This window comes from Dunckerocampus dactyliophorus, chromosome 10 (assembly GCF_027744805.1).
Source record: "Dunckerocampus dactyliophorus isolate RoL2022-P2 chromosome 10, RoL_Ddac_1.1, whole genome shotgun sequence".
Taxonomy (NCBI): domain Eukaryota; kingdom Metazoa; phylum Chordata; class Actinopteri; order Syngnathiformes; family Syngnathidae; genus Dunckerocampus; species Dunckerocampus dactyliophorus.
The window spans coordinates 31,431,615-31,450,060 of record NC_072828.1 but is presented as its reverse complement, the minus strand read 5'-3'; the positions used below and the strand labels follow the sequence as shown (position 1 = coordinate 31,450,060).

Genomic DNA, 18,446 nt, shown 5'->3' with positions numbered 1-18,446 from the left:
AATGATTGTAAAGTGAACGTTAATATCTTATAATGTCATATAATTAATTATGAATTTAATACAAAAACGTGTCTGGAAATTTATTTTATGACGTGTAGCAAAGCCTGCTTTTGTTTCATGGAGCTGATAGTCTCGATCGAAGAAAGCGTCTTTGCAGTGACTTGCACTACTTTTCAGATGGCTAATACGATATTTATGGTCTCACAGTAATGCAGGGCAGTAATTGACCTCGCCTGCGTAAGGAAGTCCCCCAATAGAAGGACCGGTAGGCAGCGAGGGGGTCAACCACCAAACAACTACACGCCGCGAGACCAGGCTACATTTGCATCCCCGCCACCGTGGTGCGCTAACCAGCAGCAGGTAGCGACATCAGAGCACCCTTGATGTACTTCAGTACATCCGCACCAATACTTGCGCATACGATCGATGCAATGTTGCTTCCCGTGGCGCCGTTCAGTCAGCGTGAAAGCGTGTGTCTGCAGCCCAGATGAACGGCATTTCTGTGTACACATCTGAGGGAATATTGGAGGAGCATAAATTATGAATCCCAGGCCGTGCACAGACAAGCGGCGTAATGAAGACGGTACAGCAACGAGATGAGCTACATATTTAACGAGGACCTGTCCTTTGTGGACGTGTCACCCGGGCATGAAGGATTCAGGCTGTGTGATTGCCAATATTCGTGAGGTGACACCATTATGGATGCTGCTAGCATGAAAGCAGAGCTCAACAGGGAAGCCGACTTTATGAAAAGGCAGATGGAAACTTCACGCTGATGGCCACCAAACACACTCAATGCAGCAGCTTTTCAGGCCGCGTGGCAGTAATGATGGCGTTAACAATACCACAACATCCATCCATCCATCCATCCATCCATCCATCCATCCATCTTCTTCCGCTTGTCCAACGTCTGGCCGTGGGGGCAGCAGCCTAACCCGAGAATCCCAGACTTCCCCCTCGATGGCTGAGGGTCCCGAGGCCTTCCAAGGCCAGCTGAGAGACATAGTCTCCCCGATGTGTCCCGGGTCTTCCCCGAGGCCTCCTACCAATCGGATGTGCCCTGAACACCTCCCCTGACCAGATGCCCGAGCCACATCATCCGGCTCCTCTCAATGCGGAGGACAGTCCAGGTTCCACTGCACCTGCGTTTGACAACAAAGATGCATCAGTCGAGGCAGGTATTGTAGGCAGCATGTAGAGCAAGGCTTAACACCCCCCACCATCCTGTGTAGGATGCAGTAAGAAGTATAAAACAGGATGGGTGAATACATGAATTCATGAAAATCTGGCAACTTTTGCTTCATCCATCCATCTTCAAGATTCAAGATTCAAGATTGAAGAGTTTTATTGTCATGTGCACAGTAAAACAGCAGTTCTGCTATGCAATGAAATTCTTATTCTGTTCATTCTCCCAAGAAAAGAAAGAAAACACAAGAAAAAGAATAAGAACATAAGAAACATAAATACCAATAAATTAAGCAACAACAGAAGAGACATTAATACAGATAAATAAATAAATAAATAATACAAATAAATAAATAAAGTGCTATGAGTGTGTGTTGCGTGCGGCGTGTGTGAGTGCTTCGTTGAGGAGCCTGATGGCCTGTGGGTAAAAGCTGTTTGCCAGCCTTGTGGTCCTGGACTTCAAACTCCTGTAGCGTCTGCCTGACGGTAGGAGTGTGAATAATGAGTGTTGTGGATGTGTGCTGTCCTTGATGAGGTTGTGTGTTCTGCGTAGGACTCTAGATTTATAAATGTCTTACAGTGAGGGGAGGGCTGCCCCAACAATGTTCTGTGAGGTCTTGATCACCCGCTGGAGTGCCTTCCTATCACGTGTTGTACCGTTACCGTACCAAACAGTGATGGAGGCGGTAAGGACACTTTCCATAGTGCATCTGTAGAAGCAACTCAGGATTGTGGTGGACATGCCAAATTTCCTCAGTCTTCTCAGGAAGTACAGTCTCCTTTGGGACTTCTTCAGAATTTGTTGGGTGTTGTGAGACCAGGTGAGGTCCTCGCTGATGTGTGTGCCAAGGAACTTGAAGGTTTTCACCCTCTCCACCTCAGTCTCATCAATAAACAGGGGTCTATGCGGCTCCTTTTCCCTTGTTCTTGGGTCGATGATCATCTCTTTAGTCTTATCTGTATTGAGAAGGAGATTGTTATCACGACACCAAGCTATGAGGTCCGCCACCTCTCTTCTGTATGATGTTTCAACACCACCAGTGATCAGGCCGATGACTGTAGTGTCATCCGCAAATTTAATGATGCTGGTGTTGTTCTGGGAGGCCACGCAATCGTAGGTGAAGAGCGTGTAGAGGAGCGGACTCAGCACACACCCCTGGGGGGTCCCAGTGCTCACAATTCTTGAGCTGGATGTGCGATTGTGGACTCTGACTGACTGGGGCCTGCCTGTGAGAAAGTTAAACACCCAGTTACAGAGGGAGGGTGACAGGCCAAGTGTGAGGAGCTTATTTGTGAGTTTGTGGGGGCTGACTGTATTAAAAGCAGAGCTATAGTCTATAAATAGCATTCTGACGTATGTGTCCTGGCCCTGTAGGTGAGAAAGGGCTGTGTGGATGGCAGTGTTGACTGCATCATCCATGGACCGGTTCTGGCGATATGCAAACTGTAGAGGGTCCACAGTTGCCGGGATGCTCTTTTTGATGTGGGTCATGACTAATCTTTCAAAGCACTTCATAACAATTGGAGTGAGTGCTATAGGGCGATAGTCATTCAAGCAGGTCACGTTGCTCTTCTTGGGTACGGGCACTATGGTGGTGGACTTAAAGCAGGTCGGTACAGATGTTTGTGCAAGCGACAGGTTAAATATGTCAGCAAGCACATCAGCTAGCTCTGATGAGCAAACCCGAAGTGCACGTCCTGAGATGTTGTCTGGGCCTGCTGCTTTTTGTGGGTTTGTTTTGTTCAGAACCCTGCGCACATCAGCTGATGTCACCATGAGAGGTGAGTCCTGTGTGCTCCCCAAGTCCAGCCACCCTCTCTGCTCATCAGGAGTTTGGGTGTCAAAGCGGGCATAGAACTCATTCAGCTCATCTGGAAGTGTGGTTTGGCTGGACGTGGCTACGCTACTCCGCTGTCGATAGTCTGTGATGTGCTGGAGCCCCGCCCACATGCGCCGCGGGTCTGAGGTGGAATAGTAGCCCTCCAGCTTCTGTGTGTACTGTCTTTTGGCCTCTCGTGTGGACCTCCTCAGGTCATATCTGGCCTTTTTGTAGTCCTCAGCGGTGCCCATGACAAATGCAGTCGAACGAGCACGTAGCTTAGCCCTTACATCACAGTTCATCCACTGTTTTTGGTTAGGGTATTTTCTGTAATACTTGGTGGTGGTAACAGTCTCTATGCATGTGCTAATGTAGCCAGTAACAGCAGAAGCATATTCATCCAAATCAACAGTACAATCTTCCCTCCCCGCTGCAGTTTTAAACACATCCCAGTTTGTGCTGCCAAAGCAGGCTTGAAGTACTTGATCAGTTTCTTCATTCCACACTTTAACTGCTGTACTTACAGGGGGAGCTTGTTTAAGAAGTTGTCTGTATGTTGGATAAAGGAATATGGAGATGTGGTCAGCCTTTCCAAAGTGGGGTCTTGGAACAGCCTTCAAAGCACCTTTCATGTTGCTGTAGACTTGGTCCAGGATGTTATTTTCCCTTGTGGGAAAGCTCACATGCTGGTAATATTTGGGGAGGACAGTCCTGAGGTTACAGTGGTTGAAATCGCCAGATATAATGAATACAGCGTCTGGGTGTTTGGTCTCGTGTTTATCAATGATGTCATGCAGGAGGCCTAGTGCGTTAGCGGTGTTAGCTCGTGGTGGGATGTAAACAGCAGTTAAATACACAGCACTAAACTCACGAGGCAAATAAAAAGGTCTGCATTTCACCATCAGCAGCTCAATGTCCTGCGAGCAGTGCTTTTCCATCGTCTGTACGTCTGTGCACCACCGTTTGTTTACGTAAACACAGACGCCGCCACCTCTGTGTTTACCAGACACTAAAGTCCGATCTCCCCGGTAAGCAGCAAATGTTTCCAACTGGATCGCCGAGTCCGGTATATCCTCCGTCAGCCAGGTTTCTGTGAAGGTGAGGACACAGCATTCCCTGATCTCACGTTGAGCTGTAATCCTTGCTCTTAGTTCGTCCATCTTGTTTTCAAGAGAGCGGACGTTGGCTAGCAGCAGGCTTGGTAGTGGTGAACCCTGCCGATGTTCAAAAGTGTCTCTCTGTTGTAATGTACTGCGTGAGTGCGTTGAACGTCCAAGATGAACAATAAAATAGCAAAAAATAGAAAATAACGGTAGAGTGAGACAGAGATGTCTGCTACGGAGAGCGCCATCTTGCATAACTTCTTCCACTTGTCGGAGGTGAGGTCGCGAGGCAGCAGCCTGAACCGAAAATGCCAGACTTCCCTCCCCCCAGCTGCTTCGTCCAGCTCCTCCTGGCGGATCCCGAGGCGTTCCCGGGCCAGTAGAGTGACCAGCCTCCAACATGTCCTGGGTCTTCCCCGAGGCCTCCTACTGGTCGGACATGGCCGGAACACCTCCCCAGGGAGGCGTCAGGGATGCCTCATTGGGCTCCTTACAATGTGAAGGAGCAATGGTTCTTCTCTGAGTTTCTCCCGGATGTTCGCACTCTTACCTTGGGAGAGCCCAGCCACCCTATGCAGAAAACTCATTTGGGCCGCTTGTAGCCACCATCTTGTCCTTCTGGTCACCACCCAAAGTTCATGTCCTTAGGTGAGGGTAGGACCGTGGATCCACGGGTAAATTGGGAGCTTTGCCTTTCGGGTTAGCACCCTCTTCACCACAACAGACCGATACAGAATCCGCATCACTGCAGATGCACACCAATCAACTTGCATTCCATCCTTCCCTCACTCGTGAACAAGACCACAAGGTACATAAGTCCTCCACTCTGGGCAGGATGTCATGCCCGTCCCGGAGATGGCACGCCACATTTTCCAGGTGAGAACCATGGACCTCGGACGTGGAGGTGCTGATTGTCATTCCAGCCGCTTCATGCTCGGCGGCGAACCGATCCAGTGAGAGCTGAAGATCTTGGCTGGATGAAGCCAGCAGGACCACATCATCTGCAAAAAGCAGCGACCCGAGCCTGCGGCCACCAAAGCGAACCCCGAACCCCGCCTGCACCTAGAAATGTTGTCCATAAAAGTTATGAACAAACTTGGTGACACCGGGCAGCCCGTTTGCTTTCTTCTTGCTTACTTTCCCTACAAGTCAAGGGAAACACGCTACTTCGTTCTACACTTCACATATTGATGAAGAACGTATGAGATGACATCACATTCACACACACACACTCGATGCTTTGGATGAGTTTAGTCTGAGATCACACTCAACATTTCCCCTTTGACCTTTTTAATAGAATTCCTAATGCAGATGAACGAGTCATCAACGAGTCGCTAAAAAAACTGGCAAGTGAAGACTCACAGGTGCTGGTCTTCATTAAGTGGTTGACTTAGGGGTGTCCAGCGAGGCCCACGTAGTGAACAATGAAAGGAAGCTACTTTGATTTCCTAAAGCAGCACATGGACTGCAGATATGCTGAGGCCTTTTATGTACATGTTCATGTACAGTATGTACGCTTCACGGGAAAACTACCTGACAAAGTATTCCTATCATCTTTGATCTGTTCATGTACAGTATGTACGCTTCACGGGAAAACTACCTGACAAAGTATTCCTATCATCTTTGATCTTTGCTCTTTTTGCCCCATTTTTGCTGTTGTTTTTATTTTTTTTTTTAATTTCCTTCTCCCCTAAATCATCTTTGTAAAATGTTCTTCTTGTCACATTCCGACGTTATTCCCGTAATATATATATATATATATATATAATATATGCTGGAGCCTATCCCAGCTGGCGAAGGGCGGGGTACACCCTGGACTGGTGGCATTGGTCGTGGACTGGTCGCCTTTATTCTCATCGTTTGATGACCATTTCCCCAACATAATTTCACCTTTATTTTGTTTTGTTTGTTTCTCATAATATCACCACTTTTAAAAGGTATTTTTTCTTTAATATTTTGAGTGTATGCTACTAAAAATGACATTGTTTTTCCTCACAATATTCCGAGTTTATTCTCGACTCTTTTTCTTGCTAGAATACGACTTAGTTTGACTTTAGCCTCGTAAAATCATAGCTGATTTTTTCATTTCTGCTGTTGTTTTTTGAAACTTTCTTCTTGTGAATTTTTGTCCTCGTAATTATGACTTTATTCCCATCATATTTGGACTTTTACAACTTTATTTGTTGTTTGTTTCTCTAATATAACTTTTTATGTCATCTTTCATTCTTGTTAAATGATAGCTGTTTTTGCAACTATTTGAATTTTCTTCTTGTAAATTCTCTTCTCAAAGTTATCACCTTATTCCCAACGTGATTCTCGTCAAATGTTGACTTTTTCTCTTTAGATTACAACTTTTTTTTCTTAAAATTTGGACTTCTGATTTCTCCATTGTTCCTGTTGTTGTTTTTAATAAAAACAACAAAAAAACAGCCATGGGTCACAAATGGCCTGCAGACCGCACCTTGGAGACTCCTGCTCTCATGTAGTTATTGTTTTCCAGTAATGTAATTAATGTAATTGATTACTCTTGCAAACTATTACTGTTACGAACAGTAACAGTAATACTACACAGGAAGCTAAACACTGTAGCTAGTCAGCAAGAGTTGTGGTTGCTTACTCTTGGGAAAACACCGCCCCCTAGCATTTTGGTGCGGTATTACAGGTGTAATTCTATTACTAATTTGATGACTAATTAACCCTAATCCTAACCCTGACTAACCAGTTGAGTGGCCAGCTTCTACTAGTGACAGCTATTAGCATGTAGCATTCTTTTCTATTTAGTTTTAGGGCCTGTAAACATGCTGACTGTTAACTGACACTCTTTAATCAAACTCCCCGCAGACACTGATACGCCACTGAAAGTTCCTCCCGCCGTTGAATCATTCAAACAAGCTGTCATCCTTTCACCAGGTGGGCTCTCACACTTCAGTCATGTGCTCACAGGTAAGAGTCATCTGAGTCCTGACTGTCCATCAAAGGTACATTGTACTCTCGTGGGTGGGCGTCTTCCGCCAACAAAAGCACAGAAGAGGAGCATCAATGCAGCTTAAAAGTGGAACCATGTATCAGCGTGGCTCGTTTGACGTTTGTTTGCTGTGTTACTTCTTGCCATCCTCCTGCTCCACACAGGCACTGATGCTTTGCGAACAACACGCCCTGCAAACAGCTAATGAGGTGTTTGTTTGGTAGTGTTAGACATCATGATTACACCTATAGATTCACTCTCACAGCTCCGTGCATTTCAGCCTATAGATTCAATGTAAGAGTTTGGTTCATTCCAGTTGAATGCTTGTGTATATGGAACCACCTGATAAGCATGTGTGCAACATTTAAACCACACTGTGCCTTTTCTTTTTGGCTTAAGTCAGAAATACTGGATTCCGTTGTTCCCCCAAATGAGACGTGATATCAAATTGTTCCCTTTCAACGCCACACTTTGTCAAATGGACATGTGGTGTAAGTATGCTTATTAATGGGCTGCCATCTTCCTCTATTTTTGTCCTCTTGATGACGCTTTCATCCATTCATCACTTTCACTCTGTGCTAAATGTAATCTCTTATCTTCCTCCATTTATCTGGGAATTCTATTTCAGCCGTGTCCACCTGCCACTTAAATGGAGGCGTGTCATGAATACATAAAGTCTGACTCGTCGTCACGTGTTGCGGCATCCTCGCTGCTTATCGAGGCTCTCACGTCTAATCATCGCACACGTTTATCATGATTACGGCAACTGCTCCTCTGTGGTGCCACTTCATGTGTCTCAGGTCATGAGCGTCACATTGCTAAGACGAATCTCCAAAAAAAAGAGTCAAGGACATGAGTCACGAACGTACCTGCAGGAGGTAATGTGATGAAACGCTGTCACGTTGCAACACTCACAGGCCACAAGGTAATATTCGGGCTCCACCAAAGGGGAATTGCTGAATGAAAGTGGACGTCTTTTTCTTTGAACTAAATCAAAAGTCAACCAAGGGTCTTTTAGGGTCAAGACTGCAAGTTCAGGGTTTCAACAACAGAAAAGAAACCCCGGAGTACTTTAATCACTTGTCCGTTGCGGCTAACCAACTCCACACTCGACTGTGATAAGCACATTTTCGCCACTTAGGAGTCCTTATTTATAAATGGAATATTTTCTAGGTTAGAGCATAAAAAACAAGCTTACAATCTTCCAAATACGAGTTTTAACATTATTAGATGTGAAATAACACCTCATAGTCACCTTTACACTCATATTACCCAATATATTGGACATAATAGGACATAAATAAGACATAATACAGACTTAGGCATGTTAGCATTGGGAGAGTTCCTTGTTGTTGATCCTTTTTACTTGTGGTTTCCTTACGGTACTTCCTGTGGGGACTATGGTCTCATCAATGCAACATTACTGACACCTAGTGGCCAGTGGAGAATACTACATATCATCACAACCTCTTTGAATGCGTCTTCTGAATGCCTTCTATTTGTATTTTACTTCACTTCAACATGTTTATGCTTGAAAATGCTTCATTTAGGACCTTGACTTCCCCCCCAACAGGCCAATTCAACCACCAGACAGCAATGATGTATTCATTCATTCATATACCTTATATGTCATAGCTTTAAAGTATTTCAAAGAAAAACTATTCCACTCAGAAGTACTTTAATATTCGAAATGAAAATATGATTGCATGCATATGACACATTTGATATCATTTGGAATATAGAGTCAACAAATGAAGCCAATGAAATATACTGTATGATTGGTTATTTGTTGGGCGCCAGAGCAAAAACAAGTCAGTCTAACAAGGAAGTGCGTGGAGGCTGGTAGTGAACTACGCCACCAGGGGGCGGTCTTTCAGGGACCACAGCCGCCGAGCAAGGAAGAGGAGCCGCGCTATAAGAACACAAGCAGCCCCAGCAGCATCCACATGATGAAGAGGAGGAGGAGGAGACCGGGACTTGTATTTTGTCCCGTTCGACTCCCGTTAAGAGAAAGCCCATCAACGCAGGCTAACGACGACTGACCCGAGCGATGCCGGCATTGCTGGTCGTTGTTCCGGACAAGAAGAAGTGTCTCATTCCGCACCTGAGCAGAGGACAGCAGCGCTTTACCTGCCTCTTCATCACCAACTCCTCACTGCCTTCTCCTCCATGTCAGCACTTTCTCTTTCAGCCTGACAAGTGCGGAACAAGTACTCAAGATGTACCAGGGCCATTTACAGGTGAGGGACGCTTTTTCTGCTCCGTTGGCTTCGTAGTGAGACGCTGCACGATGCCCATTTGTGCTTCACGCGTTCATGCATTGGCGACTCACAACAATGCACTGGAAACACCCATCAGTCCAATTCATACACACAAATACTTTCCATTCGGATTGTTGTTGACACACACGCGCGCACACGCACAGAGGCAGGGCATGCAGGTGCATGTCACATGTAAACAGCTCTGCCACGGGGGAGTCACACTTCATTATTTCCCTTCCGTGCACGCTCCTGTCCTTGTGACGTCATGCCAATTTGACGTAATTTTCCTGTTTTTTCGGTGTAACTGAATGGACGATGTGTGTTACATCACCAGCGAATATGTCAAACTCGGGTCAGACCCCCAAATAGGGGACACGTGTCGTAGAGGCGCCAAACACGACAAAAACAAATGGAAAGAGCACGTGCACTTTATAGAGGAGGTGTTTTCGGGTCAAATCACGCTGTTTTATTTTGGATTTATTGTGGATACCACAGCTGGGCGGCACGGTGGCCTAGTGGTTAGCATGTTGGCCACACAGTCAGGTTGGCATCTCCATGGGACATTTCTGTGTGGAGTTTGCATGTTCTCCCCGTGCGTGTGTTGTATTTTCTCCGGGTACTTCGGTTTCCTCCCACATTCCAAAAACATGCATGTTAGCTTCATTGGAGACTCTAAATTGTCCATAGGTATGAATGTGATTGGTTGTCTATATGTGCCCTGCCATTGGCTGGACACCAGTCCAGGGTGTACCCCACCTGTCGCCCCAAGTCAGCTGGGATAGGCTTTATGAACAACTCAGTGTGAAATTTGAGTTGTTTGCATGTCCAGAGGTAGGCGCATCCGCCCAACTATCGATACTATCGATACCAGGTCAGTATCAGTATTGTATCGATAGGGAGCGTGTTGAAATTGGTATTTGTGTTTATTTACAAAATATCTGCTTTTTTATTGAGTTGTTGAAATATTTTGTTATTTTGTTGTAAAACTCAGGGCGGGGAGGGGGTGGGGGGTTGTGTGTGGGGGGGTAAAGCCGGAGGATTTGAATGAGAGCCAACTTGTTGTTTGGTTATTTTGCAGTATTGACTTTATTTTACGAAAAAATCAGAAATAAATGCTGACATCAGTGCTTCCAACAGGACTGCAATCTATTTGTGGCGGCGGTGGTTTGGGGTTGGGGGGTGCAACATAATGGCAATCATCAAATGTGCACAAAAATGGAGAAAAAAAGAAAAGCAAAACAAATATACAAGACAGAGCCCCCTGTCTGGGTGCTTTTAGGTGGGGGAAAGGGCCCACAGGAGCCCCCCTGCTCGTTGAGAAGAGCAATACATGCTTTCACGCCAGAGTCGCCAAAAGTCTCTACTAGGATGTGCTGCTCGTTGCTTTTTTGGGAAAAGTACCTAGTGTGCGCCGAATACTTGCTAAAAGCGACTTAGTTGACTCGACCATGATAAGTGAAGTCCCGCAAAGTAGGATTCCTTATTTATAAATGCAATTGTTTGTTAGTTAGAGCTCAGAAAACCTTCTAAATATGCATTTTAACATTATTAGAGCCCTCTAGACATGAAATAACACCCCATAGTCACCTTTACACTCCTATTACCCAATATAGTAGACATAATAAGAGAAAATAAGACATAATATACACTCACACATGCTAGCATCGGTACATGTCCTTGTTTTTGTTTTTTTAACTGTTCTGTTCTTTAGTAGTAGTTAGAGTAAAAGCATAGAAAACCTGTTTACTACCTGCTAAATAGTTTTTAACATTATTAGACATGAAATAACACCCCTATAGTCACCTTTACCAATTTAGTAGACATAATAAGAGAAAATAAGACATGTAAGACATAGAAGACCTGTTTACCACCTTCTAAATACACATTTTAACATTAGAGCCCTCTAGACACCTGTCCACTCCCATTACCCAATATAGCGAACATAATAAGAGAAAATAAGACCTAAATAAGACATAATATAGACTCACACTTGTTAGCATTGGGAGAGTTCCTTGTTTTGTACTTCCTGTTCAGTACAGTACTTCCTGCGGTGGTTATTGTCTCATCACTGTAACATTACTGACACCTAGTGAGCAGTGTGTGTAGTACGCCTACCCCTTATGTTTTCCCTGTGATTGTGTAGTTTTTGGTGGGTACGTCCCCCCCTGTTTGTGTGTACTGTATGTGTGTCCTGCGATTGGCTAGAGAGCACTCCGGGGCGTACCCCGCCTCTCAGCTGTGATAGGCTCCAGCCCACCCGTGACCCCAAAGAGGGCAAGCGGCGTGTGTGAACGAATGTAAGAGCACAGCTGGTCAGGAAAGGTTGAAAGCGATACTTGGGCTCTCAGACACGATTGCGTAATAAGAATAACAGAGGAGGCAGCATGCAACAGCATTACAGGGCAAACGTGAATATTTCATGACGCATTACTCAAGCATGCAGTATTCATTGAAAATGCATGAAACAGCGCTCGTGTGATTTGCAGCGTTATTCATCACGGCCCCCTGACACAGCCTTTGTGAGGGATGGGGTGTAATCAATTATTACATGAGGGTTCCGTCACGGGTTTTATGTTTTCTGTGCCAAGACTGCCGTGATATGAGGTGATGCTGATGCTTGGAAGAACCGTCCCTACGTTTGACTTATTGATCAGACGAGTCTTGACAGAGTGCAGTACCAGGCTGCAGCCAGTAGAGGCGCTGTTGATTCAGGCTCAACAATTATTCCGCTCGACAATTGTTCCGCTCAGTATGGCGACAGGTGTTCAGAACATTCAGAGAGAGCTTGTGCGCTATAAAAAGCACATTTAGAAAAGAATTCTAATACCATAGATCTTTGCTTTATGTGATGACCCACGTATGCCGAAAAAACACAATTCAATTCAATTCAATTCAATTCAAGAGTTTTATTGTCATGTGCACAGTAAAACAGCAGTTCTACTATGCAATGAAATTCTTATTCTGTTCATTCTCCCAAGAAAAGAAAGAAAACACAAGAAAGAATAAGAACATAAGAAACATAAATACCAATAAATTAAGCAACAACAACAGAAGAGACATAAATACAAATAAATAATACAAATAAATAAATAAATAAATAAATAAATAAATAAAGTGCTATGAGTGTGTGCGTGTGTTGCGTGCGGCGTGTGTGAGTGCTTCGTTGAGGAGCCTGATGGCCTGTGGGTAAAAGCTGTTTGCCAGCCTTGTGGTCCTGGACTTCAAACTCCTGTAGCGTCTGCCTGACGGTAGGAGTGTGAATAATGAGTGTTGTGGATGTGTGCTGTCCTTGATGAGGTTGTGTGTTCTTCGTAGGACTCTAGTTTTATAAATGTCTTGCAGTGAGGGGAGGGCTGCCCCAACAATGTTCTGTGAGGTCTTGATCACCCGCTGGAGTGCCTTCCTATCACGTGTTGTACAGTTACCGTACCAAACAGTGATGGAGGCGGTAAGGACACTTTCCATAGTGCATCTGTAGAAGCAACTCAGGATTGTGGTGGACATGCCAAATTTCCTCAGTCTTCTCAGGAAGTACAGTCTCCTTTGGGACTTCTTCAGAATTTGTTGGGTGTTGTGAGACCAGGTGAGGTCCTCGCTGATGTGTGTGCCAAGGAACTTGAAGCACACATATCAGCACACACAAGCGATTAAGACGCCCATAAAGATGTCTGTGTTTGATGTCTGGGCTCATCGACCCAAACGCCGGCCTCACTCACCGTGCAACCCCAAATATCACACAGTGTGATTGCACCACACGGACGAGCATTCAATCCCAGACATCTTTTAAAAGACAACCCCCCCAGTAGCGGCCGTTTTAGATGATTGTGCCTGATCTTTCAAGGCACACAGAATATTGTGTTCTATGGTTATGCACACATGGAACCCACCACAAGAAAAATTACACTCTCGTCTTTCGTCAGGAAAAAGAATTGTGTTTCTACCTTCTTCCGTTCTTTAGTAATCAGCAGTAGAACGTAGGTAAGTTTCAGGAAAATATCAGTTCCCAACTAGAAAAGGCAGAAAAACACTGGCGATTGCTCTAAGACTGCAAGGGATGCTCGGCTTCCCCTAAAATGTCCACAAAGACTGGTAAAATATGTACTGCAGTGTGTACATATCATTTACTAAATATGTACTGCTTTGTGTAAAAAAGCCTTTTCTTTAATATTTCTGTGACTAAAATGACATTTTTCCATGTTATCCTTGGAAAATGACAACTTTTTCTTGTAAAATTACACCTTTTTATGTTAAAATGTGGACTTTATTCTTGTGAAACCACTGATGATTTTTACATTTTTGTAGTTGTTTTTTTTGGTTTTCTTGTTAAATTCTATTTGAAACGTGTGCCGCAGGCCAACAAAAAAGCAGCCGTGGGCCGCACACCGGAAGGAAGTGTTTATTGGCTCCAACTCCTAATTCCAAATATCTGCACGTGCTAAATGTGCTGAGCTGGCAGTGGCGATCCAAAACCACGTTTGCCGTGTTTCCGTGACCCTGCAATGATGACACGTGATCAGGTGGATCACATGTCCAGGCAGACGTGACTTGGGTTTCAGCAACCATGCAAAAATGGGCCCATAAAGCCTTGGCAGGCGACTTGATAAGAAAAGCAATGCCAGAACGGAGTCTTGTGTTTCTCCTTCCTGGGGTGTAAAAGTAACCCAAACAGGACATCCAAGCGTGACAGGATCATTTTACTGCGCTAACTGTGACACAAAAACATCCTTTTGTATTTACTGGCAATTTTGACAGTGCAGTGGTTCTTGTGATGCCTGTCTTTTTGGGTTATTTTGTCCAAATAGTGTCGTTGGTCTCGTTGGTCTCCAGGAGATGCTCTCACATACTAGACAGGGAAACTGCAAGACACTGTCCTCCCGTTACTTAGATTTCACTTGACTTATTTCATGTTTGCTGGGATGCAAATGTTGAGCGGCTGGACCGGCGCAGGAGGGGGTATAGAAGACAGAGGGGGGAGTGCGGGGACAAGAAGGGGGACAATACAGAACAACAAAGGCAACAATAATAACAGAACATCAGAAACAAACAGCAGGACTACATCAGTTCTATTATTCAATTCATTATTCAATTCTATTATTATTCCTTTTTGGTTAGGATTTGGTCAAATTGTGTCTCTTTGTCACTGATAGCGATCTAGTGTGAGGGCGTCACACTCACGTAGTACACAAACACTTTGCGCTGTGTAGAGTGATAACTAAAATACACACAGTTGTTTTACGTTAACTGAAAACCGTGCCTGCCGGGGGGTACGCTAACTGTAACTGTAATATTTCTGTATCGCCGCCTTTACCTATTGTAGATTGGCTTGTTGTCTCAAAAAAGACCTTCACTGACTGGCATGCGGAGCAAGACTCCCGCCATGGTCGACGTGGTCCAAGCGAGGGTCCCACATGCTATTTTTACTTAGCGTCCTCGCTGTAATGAAGCGTGGTCGTGATTAAAAGCTATTTAATAGGCCACAATAGTTCAGGACCAGAATAATGAGAGGAATCGGGTGCTCCCCGACCGGAACGAAAGCGCCCAAGATAGTGAACGCTCTCAGAGACGGCGGGAGAGGGCAGGAAGCTAAACGTCTTCATCCGTGGGAGGTAATGAAGCTCAGAAATAATGCTTTCAGAACCTTCATGAAATAAGGCCTGACAGGGATGCGCTGTGCAGGCGGGTCCTCGGGTTATCACTGAGGTACGGTCGAGCGAGTGACTGTGCCTTGTTTTTGACTTGATGGCCTATTTTCAGGATCAGAAAGTCCCCCAACGACTGTCCTTCCGGGACCTCCCATGAAGACCGGCAGGAAGACCACTGGAAGTTTCTTTAAAAGCCAGCACACGTATAAAACGCAGCGTACAGCCATGTGACAGGCGTTGTTTGTAAAAGGGAATTATCTTCTGACTCAGCATTCCTTGCAGCTGTTCAACCTCCTCTCAGCTTTTTTTTGGTGCAGTCTTTGACTTTGAGTCATTTAAACTAGCGGATTTGTTTCTGAATTATTAGACGTGTCAAGGCTGACACGAAAATCAATTTCAAGTAGACAAGTACGAAAATAACCAGCAAATGCAGCAACTGTCTCAAAGCACAGTCATACAGAGCATCTTGGACTGGCATTTTGTTGTAGTTTTATACCGTGGTATACCTCAAAGCGGTACCCGGCTCGTGCCTAAGAGGGCCTTCAGAGCAGCGGCCCCCAACCTTTTATACCCACGGACCGGCTCGTGTTCCCACAAATCTCTGGTGGAACGGGGAAAGGTAAAACTAAGGCAGGAACCACATGAAATGAAAAGCACGAAATGAATCCAGAACCACCATCCACCAGTACCAGCCTGGACTGGGTTTTTCAGAGAGAAGATGATCATGTTGCTTTTGATGTGTGGGATAAAAGGCAGCCTGCTAGCATGAATTCATTTGAGGAAATATGCACATTAGCACTCAATAAGGTCATGAAATCTACCCTCATTGTATGATTTCACACCAAATAGGAGGGGGAAGAAGAAAGTCAGTATATGTCATAGAGTATAATACAGTATAGTAGTCTAATACTGTATAGCACAGTGTAATATGTAATAGAGTATAATACAGTATAGTAGTCTAATACTGTATAGCACAGTGTAATATGTAACAGAGTATAATACAGTATACTAGTCTAATATAGCACAGTGTAATATGTAATAGAGTATAATACAGTATACTAGTCTAATATAGCACAGTGTAATATGTAATAGAATATAATACAGTATAGTAGTCTAATATAGCACAGTGTAATATGTAATAGAGTATAATACAGTATAGTAGTCTAATATAGTACAGTGTAATATGTAATAGAATATAATACAGTATAGTAGTCTAATATAGCACAGTGTAATATGTAATAGAGCATAATACAGTGTAGTAGTCTAATATAGCACAGTGTAATATGTAATAGAGTATAATACAGTATACTAGTCTAATATAGCACAGTGTAATATGTATTAGAGTATAATACAGTATAGTAGTCTAATATAGCACAGTGTAATATGTAATAGAGTATAACAGAGTATAGTAGTCTAATATAGCACAGCGTAATATGTAATAGAGTATAATACAGTATAGTAGTCTAATATAGCACAGTGTAATATGTAATAGAGTATAATACAGTATAGTAGTCTAATATAGCACAGTGTAATATGTAATAGAGTATAATACAGTATACTAGTCTACAGTGTAATATGTAATAGAGTATAATACAGTATACTAGTCTAATATAGCACAGTGTAATATGTAATAGAGTATAATACAGTATACTAGTCTAATATAGCACAGTGTAATATGTAATAGAATATAATACAGTATAGTAGTCTAATATAGCACAGTGTAATATGTAATAGAGTATAATACAGTATAGTAGTCTAATATAGTACAGTGTAATATGTAATAGAATATAATACAGTATACTAGTCTAATATAGCACAGTGTAATATGCAATAGAGCATAATACAGTGTAGTAGTCTAATATAGCACAGTGTAATATGTAATAGAGTATAATACAGTATACTAGTCTAATATAGCACAGTGTAATATGTAATAGAGTATAATACAGTATAGTAGTCTAATATAGCACAGTGTAATATGTAATAGAGTATAACAGAGTATAGTAGTCTAATATAGCACAGCGTAATATGTAATAGAGTATAATACAGTATACTAGTCTAATATAGCACAGTGTAATATGTAATAGAGTATAATACAGTATAGTAGTCTAATATAGCACAGTGTAATATGTAATAGAGTATAACAGAGTATAGTAGTCTAATATAGCACAGTGTAATATGTAATAGAGTATAATACAGTATAGTAGTCTAATATAGCACAGTGTAATATGTAATAGAGTATAATACAGTATACTAGTCTAATATAGCACAGTGTAATACTGTATGTAATAGAGTATAATACAGTATACTAGTCTAATATAGCACAGTGTAATACTGTATGTAATAGAGTATAATACAGTATAGTAGTCTAATACTGTATAGCACAGTGTAATATGTAATAGAGTATAATACAGTATAGTAGTCTAATATAGCACAGTGTAATATGTAATAGAGTATAACAGAGTATAGTAGTCTAATATAGCACAGTCTAATATGTAATAGAGTATAATACAGTATACTAGTCTAATATAGCACAGTGTAATATGTAATAGAGTATAATACAGTATACTAGTCTAATATAGCACAGTGTAATATGTAATAGAGTATAATACAGTATACTAGTCTAATATAGCACAGTGTAATACTGTATGTAATAGAGTATAATACAGTATACTAGTCTAATATAGCACAGTGTAATACTGTATGTAATAGAGTATAATACAGTATAGTAGTCTAATACTGTATAGCACAGTGTAATATGTAATAGAGTATAATACAGTATAGTAGTCTAATATAGCACAGTGTAATATGTAATAGAGTATAATAGAGTATAGTCGTCTAATATAGCACAGTGTAATATGTAATAGAGTATAATACAGTATAGTAGTCTAATATAGCACAGTGTAATATGTAATAGAGTATAATAGAGTATAGTCGTCTAATATAGCACAGTGTAATAGGTAATAGAGTATAATACAGTATAGTAGTCTAATACTGTATAGCACAGTGTAATATGTAATAGAGTATAATACAGTATAGTAGTCTAATACTGTATAGCACAGTGTAATATGTAACAGAGTATAATACAGTATACTAGTCTAATATAGCACAGTGTAATATGTAATAGAGTATAATAGAGTATAGTCGTCTAATATAGCACAGTGTAATATGTAATAGAGTATAATACAGTATAGTAGTCTAATATAGCACAGTGTAATATGTAATAGAGTATAATACAGTATAGTAGTCTAATAAAGCACAGTGTAATAGGTAATAGAGTATAATACAGTATAGTAGTCTAATATAGCACAGTATAATATATAATAGAGTATAATACAGTATACTAGTCTAATATAGCACAGTGTAATATGTAATAGAGTATAATAGAGTATAGTAGTCTAATATAGCACATATAATATAATAGAGTATAATAGAGTATACTGTAGTGTAGTCGTCTATCTGTGCAGCGTGGG

General features: G+C 42.5%; 1 protein-coding gene across 5 annotated transcripts in view; it reads left to right on the top strand.

Annotated features, from left to right (window-relative positions):
* The first annotated feature begins 8,969 nt into the window (after window positions 1-8,969).
* Window positions 8,970-18,446, top strand: part of pex5la (peroxisomal biogenesis factor 5-like a) — a 102,539-nt gene continuing 93,062 nt past the window's right edge. For all 5 annotated transcript variants that reach the window (XM_054790035.1, XM_054790034.1, XM_054790036.1 and 2 more), the window contains exon 1: window positions 8,970-9,313. In XM_054790035.1, coding sequence (XP_054646010.1) covers window positions 9,293-9,313 — 21 coding nt within the window. In that variant the 5' untranslated portion in view covers window positions 8,970-9,292. The remainder of the gene's footprint in view (window positions 9,314-18,446) is intronic.